The sequence below is a fragment of the Coffea arabica genome, chromosome 10c (genome assembly GCF_036785885.1).
Source record: "Coffea arabica cultivar ET-39 chromosome 10c, Coffea Arabica ET-39 HiFi, whole genome shotgun sequence".
Lineage (NCBI taxonomy): Eukaryota > Viridiplantae > Streptophyta > Magnoliopsida > Gentianales > Rubiaceae > Coffea > Coffea arabica.
This window is the reverse complement of record NC_092329.1, coordinates 18,265,245-18,277,346: the sequence shown is the minus strand read 5'-3', so window position 1 is coordinate 18,277,346 and position 12,102 is coordinate 18,265,245. Positions and strand designations below refer to the sequence as shown.

The following is a 12,102-nucleotide window of genomic DNA, read 5'->3' as shown; positions in this document are numbered from 1 at the left end:
CATGTTTCTCAATTATCTACAAATTTGGTTTCTATAAAAAAACTTGCCAAAGATCTAGCTAGTTCTGTTATATTTGATGAATCCTGTTGTGACTTCCAGGACCGGGACTCGGGGAAGAGGATTGGACTAGCTAAGGAGCATGATGGACTCTATTACTTGGATACATCAAGTCAACCAGAATTTAGTAAATCTACCCTGTCCACATTGTTTTCACCCTCCAATAAGGATGTCATCTGGTTACATCATAGACGTCTAGGTCACGTGTCTTTTTCTGCACTAAAAATAATGTTTCCCTCCTTGTTCAAGGGATTTGATGTTCAGTCTTTTCATTGTGATATTTGTGAGTATGCTAAACACACTCATGTACCATTTCCTATCAATAATAAACGATCGTCTTCTCCTTTCTTTTTAATCCATAGTGATATTTGGGGGCCATTAACTATTCCAAACATCTCAGGGTCTAAGTGGTTTGTCACATTTATTGATGACTGCACAAGAGTCTCTTGGATCTATTTATTCAAAAATAAGTCTGATTTGAGTCATATTTTCCCTGTTTTTCATGCAATGATTCAAAATCAATTTGGCACCAAGATAAAACACTTTCGTTCAGATAATACTCGTGATTATTTCAATCAAACCTTGAGTCCGTTTTTCCAAAAGAAGGAATCATACATGAATCATCCTGTATTACCACTCCACAACAAAATGGAGTGGCAGAATGAAAAAACCGAAATCTTCTTGAGTGCGCTAGAGCCTTACTGTTTGAACAAAGTGTGCCAAAAGCATATTGGGGAGAAGTTGTACTCACATCAACTTATGTCATAAATAGAATTCCTTTCAGGGTCTTGGGGTTTCAAAATCCACTAGAGAACCTATCCAAATTCTACCCCAATATTCGATCTTCCTTTAATCTCACTCCTCGAGTTTTTGGACGTACTTCCTTTGTTCATGTCCATAGTCATAACCGTGGGAAGTTAGATCCTCGTGCTCTTAAGTGTGTCTTCGTGGGGTACTCATCTACTCAAAAGGGTTATAAATGTTATCATCCACCTACTAGAAAACTCTATGTCTCAGCAGATGTTACATTTGTTGAAAATAAGCCCTATTTCATCACTCCTTATCTTCAGGGGGAGTTAGATACACTTGAAGATAAGGAGTTAAAATTTTCCTCTTTAGAGTTGTCCACATCTGAGTCATCCAAATCTGAATTCCAAGAGTCAATTCTTCAATCTGATGTGGTAGAAGAAAAAAAGAAAGATCGTAAAATCTATGACTAGTTCCGGTTTAACCAAGTGTATACAAGGAAAGGAGATCCCATCGTGGTTACAGGGCAAGAACAATCCTCTAAACCAAGCTCCAGGAATGAGGTAACAATGAGTGAATCAAATCTGAATTCTACACCACCGACCGACCATTCTTCCAGCTCTAAATCACCTTGTCTTGAGCCTCTTAGCCTTGACCAGGACCTACATCTACCTATTGCTGTAAGGAAAAAACCCCGAGAATGCACTAAAAGACCCCTATACCCATTGTCTCACTTTGTGTCTTTTGAGAAGTTTTCCCCAAGCCATCAAAGCTTCCTTTCCACCTTAAACACAGTCTCTATTCCTAGCTCATTGTCTGAAGCATTATCAAAGAAAGAATGGAGCCTTGCTATGGAAGTAGAAATAGATGCATTAGAGAAGAATAGGACTTGGGAATTAGTTGATTTACCAAAGAACAAGAAAGTAGTGGGCTGTAAGTGGGTGTATGCAGTAAAGTTTAAAGCAGATGGGTCCCTAGAACGCTATAAGGCAAGGTTAATCGCGAAAGAATACACACAGACATATGGAGTAGATTATCGGGAAATGTTTGCTCCGGTAGCAAAGATGAATACAGTAAGAATTCTGCTATCCTTGGCTGTTAATTTTGATTGGGAATTACAGCAGTACGATGTGAAGAATGCTTTTCTTCATGGAGAGTTAGAAGAGGAGATTTATATGAGCATTCCACTGGGATTCAGTGGGGTTGACAAGAACAAGGTTTGTCGGTTAAAAAAGGTATTATAAGGGCTAAAACAATCCCCACGTGCTTGGTTTGGACGATTTGCCAAGGTAATGATAGCTAATGGTTACAAGCAAAGTCAAGGAGATCATACCCTGTTCATCAAGCATTTAGTCTTCGGGGGAGTTACTGTTTTGATTATTTACGTAGATGACATTATAGTGACAGGAAACGATGAAGTAGAGAAGAAAACTTTGAAGTGGTGCCTAGCCAAGGAATTTGAAATAAAGGATTTAGGAAAATTGAAGTATTTTCTGGGAATTGAAGTGGCTCGATCAAGGCATGGAATTTTTATTTCTCAACAGAAGTATGTTATGGACCTGCTCAAGGAAACAGGCATGACAGCGAGCAAACCAGTTAGAACTCCCATTGAGCAGAATCACAAATTAAGTGAGGCTCATGGAGATACAGCAGTGGATAAAGAGATGTACCAAAAACTTGTTGGGAAACTCATTTATCTCGCACATACTAGGCCAGATATAGCTTACTCAGTCAGTGTTATTAGTCAGTTTATGCATGATCCTAGAGCAGTTCATCTACAAGCAGTTTATTGAGTGCTTTATTACTTAAAGGCACATCCAGGGAAGGGAATTTTATTCAAAAAGGGTCCTGAAATTGATTTGGCAGTTTACACAGATGCAGATTTTTCAGGGTCTCCAGTCGACAGGCGATCAACTTCGAGATATTGTACATTTCTTGGAGGAAACTTAATATCCTAGAGAAGTAAGAAACAAAGTGTGGTAGCAAGGTCAAGGAGTTCAGGGCTATGGCAGCAGGGGTATGTGAATTATTGTGGGTTAAAATTATCCTAGAAGACTTGAGGATTCAATGGAGCAAACCGATGAAGCTATACTGTGATAACAAATCTGCTGTAAGTATAGCTCACAACCCAGTGCAACATGATCGGACGAAGCACATAGAGATAGACAGGCATTTTATTAAAGAGAAGCTAGAAAGTGGACGGATTTCTACTCCGTATGTTCCGACAGGACTTCAACTTGTAGACATGATGACAAAGGGAATGCGTAGCAACATGTTTCATGAGAGTGTTGTCAAGCTGGGAATGGAAGATCTATATTCACCAGCTTGAGGGGGAGTGTAGGAATCTTGAATGAGTAATCTTAGGAGATAAATTAGTGGAGGAAATCAAGGTGAATGTAGGAATCTTGAATTAGTAATCTTAGGAGATATTTTAGGTAAATTAGTGGAGGAAATCAGGGTGAATAAGCTATCTCCAAAATTAAGGAAATTAGATGTAGACTTTCCTTGTTTAGTGTACCAGAAAATTGTATATATAGATTAGAATGAATTGTAGGAAAGATACAAAATTATTAAAATCTCTTTGATTCTTTTCCAACAGAGTGAGATAAAGTACACCCTCACCTAAGTACCCATTTAACATATACAAGGTACTTTGACAATTTATCATATAAGTCAACTCAATTACTCACTCAAAATAGTTAGCACGCAAATCAAGGCACTTTATACGGGTCCACCGACTCCGTCCGGTTCGTCACTGCTTGTGACAGAAGATTATACTCAAATATCAGTTAATCGGCCATCACAAATGGAAATAAGGACTAAATCGATTAAAGCGGCGAAAACGGCAAAGAAGTGCATGCACGCGTGCGCAGAAATGAAAATGGTATAAAAATGGGTTACACGGTTTTGACCATAACTAGAGCTGTGGTTATCGGATCAAGGTGTACTAGGTAGCATCTCGAAGCTAAGACAAAGGGTTACAACTTTCATGAGACAACTCAACCCAGTTTTTAGTGGATCTAAGTCACATTTGTAGATTACAAAACCAAAACTCCATAGGCTGCTTTATATCTCTAGTGAAAATTTGGGCGGCATGCCCCTTGTGTTTACCTATTTTCTAGCCATTTATGCCCTCATTATTTTCCTCAAATCCACCCCAATGTCACACATACGTAATGTTACCACAATATCCCTTCAACTAGGCTCAAAATAATCCAATTACAACAAAGTCTTAATAAGGCAACCAGAAATCAAGTTTAAAGGCAAATAGCTAAATGGCAGATTTGATGTCTCTTGGCATTTTGGTCACAACTAAAGCTACGCCTATCGGTTTGGGGTAAACATTATACCGTTTCGAAGCTAAGACAGAGAAATACAAGTCTCATGAAGACATCAACAACCAGTTCATGCATTTTCAATATCAAAATGTGACATCTCAAAGGAAAACAGAAACTGCCAGCAAAACTGTACATTTGGCAGTCAAGGGTATTTTGGTCATTTCACATGCTACAGTACTCTAATTGGGCTGAAATTTTACATAAAACTATATAAAACCATTTTCTACAACTTTTATGTTTTGAGCTAAGCCTAATTCGGCCTCCATCATGGCCGAATGGAACTGGTCAGAACAGGGCAATCTAAAAACTCAAACCTGGAATTTAGTGAATTCAAAGTGTAAACTTCACATTTCTAGCTTGAACCACTACTACAACTTCCTATACAAGATTATATATACCATATACCATCTAAAAAACAAGAAATATAAGTGAACAATTCAAAACCCTAACCCACAAATCCATAACCACAATAATCAAAATCACTTAAATAGGTATCACAAGCCAAGAATACAAGTTGCTACATAACTTAAGCAAGATTAAGGGAAAGAAATAGGATGAGCAGACATACTACCTCAATAAAATGCTTGCAAGAGATATCCTTCACCTCTTCTTGAAAAATTTTAGTTCCCCAAGCTTCCTAAGCCCCAATTTAGAAGTTAATCGGTTTAGATTTCTTGATTTCTCACTCAAACAAGCTAAACTTAAGATAGAAATGGAGTTTTTTTTCTCTTGTTTTCTCCCTCAAGGCTCACGGCTGGAATGGCTGAAATGAAGAGCAATTTAAGTGATTTTTGGTGATAAATATGGAAGAAATTGGTTGGTCAACAACCTTAGGATGATCGCTACTTGTCGCCATGAGATGAACTTCAATTTTTTTTCTTTTTCCCTTGTTTTTCTAGTCAATAATTTCGGCCGTCAAGAGTTGAGTAAGGGGCTGATATTTTGCACTAACATCAATGATGTTTTATGGTAGGAAAGTGGTGGCCAAGTGGTGTGTTCAATCGGTAGTGAACGATACCCGTCGGCTCAAACCGATTTTTCCTAAATCGCGTATATTAGGGTTTTAACTTATCATTCACTAACTTATTATTATCACTTCTCATCATACACTTAATATCACCTAAAACTCACTCTTAATCATTAAATTTAATCCACACTCCATACCGAATAGTCACACTACGAAAAGACGTAAAAACCCTAATTTGCGATAACTTGAAAACAAAAGGAAAAACCCTTAATTCTATGTTCATTTGCACTTTTTATGGGGTAAATGAGTAGTAAGGCTAGTCTAAAGTAATAAAGTTCAAATAGAAGGGGATTTTAAGAAAAATATAGGGGATTTTACAACTCCATCGATTAAAATTAGGGTTTCGATTAAAATATGAGAGATTTAAGAAAACCTGTTAGTCACAAGTAAAACTAGGGTTTTGAGCACAAGTAGGGTTTCTAGTCTTTAAAACAAAACAATGTCTTAAAATAAAAATAAAATAAAAAAACCGCAATATCCTCTTTGAGACTAAACAAAACATTCTCCTAAAGTCGGGGTATCACACAAAATGTCGAAGAAGTTAAGTTGTAAAGCAAGGAGGAGACATCAGAAAAGGTATGACATTTCACTAGATCAAGTTCTGTTTTACTGCAAGCTATAGAGTAATGCAATGAATGCAATCCAATTGATATGTAGTATAGCTGCCTAAATTATACAAAGGATAAAATATTAGTTATTTACCTATAAATTATTTGATCTTTTAGCAGGTTGCTTTGTTTTGAGTTCTTAGAATAGCACTTGTTTACCAATGAACTATTGTTGGATGTATCATTTTTCTATCTTCATTCTGCTTTTGATTACAACTCATTATTATCATCAGCTGTTCATATGAAAGCCAATTCAATTTAGGGCTCTAAGAAGTTGCACTGGTGGAGCAACATTTTTGGTTGCTCAAAACTGCAACGAAGCTTCAAGAAAGTCTGAAAATGGTCCAAAAGATTAGAGCCATCAGTCTGGTATGATGAATGAAATGCAAATTTTCTTGCATGAATAAATTGCTGGAGCTGCCAAAACTGAACTTCATATTGCCAGAACAACCACTTCTCCTATGTCTCAACTTCCCCACTTCCGCTGAATGTAATCCAGCTCAAAAAGAAGTCATCAAGTAGCTACAGCACAAATAGAACGGCATTTGCAATCGTCACCACTACTGCTAAGCATCCAAAAGCAGCGTGAATGTGCTCTCAGTCAACATCTTCAATCTGGATATGACCTAATGTTTGTAGCATAGGCTACTTAATGTATTTGTTAAGGCTATCACTTGGTACAAACAGGTCCAAAGCCTACTAACAAGTGATCAATTAGTAACTACTTAATATCCCACTAAGGGCAGACTACTTCATACTTTTGTCAAGGCTATCGCCTATCAATATAAGTTCCAATAGCGTGAGAATATCTCCCTATGCAAAAGCTGTTTATCTACCTATGTAAATATATCCAGCTTAGTAGTTGCTTTGCATGCCTCATTTTCATACTTTAACATCAATTTTATACACTTTTGACTTTACAACACATTTAGTCTCAAAATCTAGTTTTCAGTCACAAAATTTGGGCAACCTCACGCCTTGTGTAAAGCCCAAATAAACTAATTTATCTATAATCTAAAATCTAACCCCAATTTTGGGTTCAGTGGATCTATTTCCACAGTGGTGAAAAATTGCCAACAAATTCCTTTACTTAGTAATCTTCAAGACAATTTTTCAAGTATCATGAACGTGACCATTCATAATTAAGAAATGTGGCTGGAATTTTTAAATTTAACAAATAAAGTTTTAAAGGACAATAAAAAAAACTTATAGTGCGGAGGGAGTTAATCATTAATAGAATTCATCAAGAACTGAAAAAGAATATATACAGTATATGAACTAGCCTCGGAGTTGATTCTCTAATTAACTTGTCTATTCTTCGAATAATGATTTTTTACTTTGTGCTCCTAATCTTTTATCAATTCTAACACCTAAACTAAAATTTATTTCAATTATATTCACCTAAAACAGTAAGTGTGCATCTATTGCACCTGTAGTAAAGGGTAGTAGTGAAGCCACATGTAAGCAAATGGGGGCAATTGACCCCACTTAACTTTGAAAAAATTAGTTTTAATTTTAGAAAATTTGGAAAATTTTAAAGCTGTATCTTATTTACCCCCCACTAAACTTTAACAAATTCTCTTTCTATATACATTGACCTCCAAACAATTAAAAATTCATAATTGTTACCATCACAAGAATTTTGGATTTACTTCAAGTTATTTATGGAAGCTATTTCAAGAATAAATTCTTTTAAAGTTTCCAAATTTAAATAGAGAGAATGATTTTTACTTCTAAATTTACGTATAACATGAATTTCAAAGAGTAGTAAATTTAGAAAAAAAAAGTATGTTTAACATAAATATTCGTTGACTTTAACTATATTATTACTTCATAAATGAATCAAAACAAGTCGAATACCTTAGAGTTTAAGTTTGATTATTTAAACAAGTTTGAAAATGTGTTCAAGTTTGGTTTGTTTATTTACCAAGCTAACCTCGAACAAGTTTTTATCGAACTAAGTTCAAGTAACTTCAATATTTTACCTATGAGTTCCAAATTTATTATAATCAAGTCAAGTTCGAATCGAGTTAAAAAAAATTGCCAAACACAAAATACACTTCAAACGTGACTTAATTAGTTTGCGAACTAAATTTGAACGAACTCTTACCGAATCGAATTGAATTTAAGTATTAATTAGTTTGGGTGATCTTTCAGCTCTAACTTCAATTCATATGCTATAAGAGATTGAACCCCCTCACTCCAAGGTCTTGGTTTTACCACTGTTAAAGGGAGCAATTAGTGAACTTCAGATGCACATTTATACTTTGGCTTTTTGTATACTATGCAATGGCATTAGTTACCTGGTATGATGCCATCCATTTTTTTTATTACATGGACCTAGGTCACTAGTAGCCCATCTCATGAGCATGTGAGTCTTGCCATGTTTGTGAGATTACATGCTTGAGAGATGGTCTATTAGTGGATCGAGTCCAATGGCAGATGATAAATTTTCAAAGTGAACACTGATAAGAAAATAGTTATGTTAATTCTGTAGATAGAAGAATGCAATAACCATTGACCACATAACTAGTAGCATCTTAAAAATAAAACAAAAAATAAAAAGAAAAATAAAAAAAAATAAAAAGAAATCAACAAATTGTATGTATAGGCGAATGTAGTTATAAGATAAGAAGCAAGTAACCCAAACTATTAATGTTACACTGTGAGAACCCGTAAATACCCTAAAAATTTTCCTAGGGTTTTAGTTCCCTTAATTGCATAATTTTTGCATTTTCTGGCTTCGAAACATTTTCTGGGTTGATTTTATGAGCAATTATAGTTTTTAGATGATTTTTCTAGTATTGGTGAGTTTTTAGAAAATTAAGAATATATACTGGACGTGGGACCCACTAGTGCGAAAAGTTCGAAAAAATTCGGCCAATTAGGTTAAATTCCGGATACTGTGTAAATTTTATCGGGTGTTAAGAGATAAGTAGAGTGTGTGAAGTGATTGATGTGAGAGAGAAAAGAAGTGATAAGAATGCATTAAATAGAGTGACAAGTGTCACCATGTTATTGGTTTTTCTTTAAGATTTACTATTCACAATTTTGACTTTTTTGACCAAAGGATTAAATATCCAAAAATTGCATAAAATTCACAATTTTTCTTCTCTTGTTGGCCGGCCCTCTCTCTCAAGTTCAAGGAAGGAAGAAAACCTCTTCAAGTCTTGATTTCTTCTTGCTTCAATCCATAACTCAACCAACTAAACTAGTTTCTACTCCATAAAATCTTTCTAGTTGGTGTTAGTGGTTGATTTGGTGAAGTTTTTGGAAGAACTAAGGTGTCCAACACCTCTACCTCTCTTGTTACTAGGTGAGTGGTGTGTGTATCTTCCTCCTACATCTAATGATGCTTAAGTTATGCTTATTAGTGATTAAAGTGCTGAAATTTCTGGTTTTCTCTTGACTTGAAGTGATTTGGTGAAGTTTTCCATTTATTGATGATTTTTTCTGGTTTAATTGGATTATGATGGTGTGGTTGTTTGTGATGATTGGCAATGGCCTATAATAACTCTAGTGGGTGTGAAATGTGGATAAATGCAACCAATTTTGGATTTGGAATGAAAACTGAAAAGTTAGGGTTCTTAAATCCCCAATTCTGTCCGGTTTTGGATCATAGGGTTAGAGGCCGAATTTGACTTTGCTCAAAACATTAAAGTTGTAGGTATTGATGTGTTTGAGGTGCCTGTAAAATTTCAGGTCATTTGGATTAATGTGGAATGAGTTATGACGAAATTACTGTAGCTGTTCTGCTTTGGACAGAATGCGAAAACTGTACTGGTTATTGGCCATTTTGACTGGAATTGGTTTGGATTTAGTTGTTGGTGTCTTCTGATGAAATGTAGCTGGATGTCTTAGCTAACATATGCCTTTGGAATTTCGGCATTTGGACTTGTATAGACTAAGTTATAGTAATTACAGTTTTGTGTGATTTGCAAACCTGTTTTGGTAATTCTGGTATAGTATTTGGCATTTTCGACCTAGTTAAGCTAGGAACTGGATTGAGTGACCTTCTTCATTGTTGTAGCCCTGTTCCATAGCTTCGAAGCGGTGGATCTTACACCCCCATCCGATAATCGTAGTGAGAGTTGTGCCATTACCGCATTATGAGGTCGAATCCGGTTTTCTTTCCAAGGCCTAAGTTTAAGGCCTTTCTTAATTCCTGGTTTGCTATCATGCTTGTATATGTTTATAAAACCCTATTGGGGTTGTGATTGGCATTGCTATATGACTCGTTATCGAGTCTCATTGCATTTGTTTACTTGTTCTAGGGCGTGACGGTGGTTCACGACATTCCCCTGACGGAAGTGCATGAAATAGCACTTATTTGATTTGTGAGTATACTACTCACTTAAATGTTACAATGTGGCTTTGTTATATGTGTAATTGATGCCTTGAAGGCTTATTTGCTTATTGGAAGTGATTAAGGTGAGGGTGTACTTGACCGCCCTCACCCCTTGTGATTTTATTCATGGTTAATGACTGTTCACTGAAATACTGTACTGGTTATATGAAATACTGAATTCCACTCATGGAAACTGATTTGGTGTCGTTTGGATGAATGTCCAACGGCTTTACTGTATCACTGAGCTCAACCCCGTTTGGTAGTCAATTGGATCGATGCCGGCGAGGGCTTGGTCGTGAAAATTGTCTTGCCACGGGGACTGTACTGAGAAACCTTGTAGTAATGAGACTCTTGGTTCCGGTATACTCGAGTATTACCAAAAGTGACTGAATGGAGTGCGGGCCCGGTTGGGGTATGATTGGTGGAAGGAAAGGAAGTAAAGTGAGGTCTACGGTTTTGGTACTTTTAACATTGACGGAGGGTCAATGAGGTTGGATCAAGATTGCAAGTGTGGAAATGGGCTCTTGAGAGCCAACCGTATCCTTTCACTGGTTTGATTTATCTCTTAATTGCATATTTGAACTGAACGGTTATGATTATGTGATCTTGACTGCTTTTGTGTGATAGTTGCTCACTGGGCTTTAGCTCATACCGTGCCATTTGTTTTCCTTACAGGAAAATGACCACTTTTGGAAAGAATGTGCTAGTTGGTTCAAGTTGAGCTCATGTGAATGTATATTTTGAATAGCTCCTTGAGGGTGAAAACCCTAAGTGTTTTGTTGCAACCAATGGTTGGCTTGTAAATGGTTATTTGTACATGTATGAACTAGTTGAATATTTGATATGCCGTCTTGGCTTGCAAATGTTGGTTTCCAATGTATATATATGTTTGGTCGATGCTTGGTTGGATTTCGAACTGATACGCGTTTCAAACGGAAAAGAAAAAAAAAATTTGGAAAAGGAAAGGGCCAAATCCGGCCGGATTCTGACGTGTCCTCTACTGTTCATCGCGGCTTCGATTTTCGTTTTTTTTATTTTGTGATTTTGACCTATTTGCGCGCGTTGGTAAGCTCCGGAGCGCATTAGATCGACGTTAACTGATCCGTAGTCCTGGCGAGAGCTGGGCAGGCAGTCCGCTAACCCCTTTGGTTCGCCTTAGGGGAAAGTGGGGCTGTTACAAGTGGTATCAGAGCCACGTCGCGTGGTCTCTGCGCGGAGTGAGTCTGGGCCAAGGGGTGTTGTGGTCCTAATTTCATGAATATGTCTATGTGCTCGTTTGAGCGTAAGTTATGAACCGGGCATGTGATAAGTGTACGAATCATTATCATGGGACTCGAGGAAGCTAGGTATGTATGTCGGGTAGGAATCTTTAATAAGGATGGTTTACTCTTGGGACCGGCCGGCTCGAGATGTGAACTATCTTAGACAAGATTCTTGCGCCCGGATACGAAGGATATGAGGGCCTAGGTTAGAAAGGATTTGGTGAACTAGAAAGGCGATTCTATGGAACTTCGTGTGGTTTGTTCGGGTATGGTTAAGCGTGATCGACCTTGATTAAGATATAAATATTTGGACGAAGCCCTAGAAGGGGAAAAGCTTTTCGTGAGTTCTTTTGCACTTGTGACCTAGTTGTTCAAAGTACTTTTGAGGACCCTATTGTTTCATGCAATGACTTCGTATGTAATTGACTGACTGTTCCGTATGATTGCTTAACCTGGTTATGTGGGCTATGTGTACGTGTAATGTGTTTAAATGCATTTTCCGCCCACATACCTTCTAAAGAAATTCTGTTTTGGGATTTTGAAGAAAAACTAGGATGTACTAGTTTTATTTATAAGCGATGAGTGGAAATAAGATATATATGCTTTAAATATGTATATTTTCCTGATTTTGGTAAAAAGGTGAATTTTACTTGAATTTCAAATTTGAAAATTAGTGAATAACTGATGAGTTGTTGAATTTTGTATATGATGGGTT

General features: G+C 36.7%; 1 protein-coding gene across 1 annotated transcript in view; it reads right to left on the bottom strand.

Annotated features, from left to right (window-relative positions):
• Positions 1–2,671: 2,671 nt before the first annotated feature.
• Positions 2,672–12,102, bottom strand: part of LOC113724399 (uncharacterized) — a 37,826-nt gene continuing 28,395 nt past the window's right edge. The window contains exon 6 of the mRNA XM_072068674.1: positions 2,672–2,758. Coding sequence (XP_071924775.1) covers positions 2,672–2,758 — 87 coding nt within the window. The remainder of the gene's footprint in view (positions 2,759–12,102) is intronic.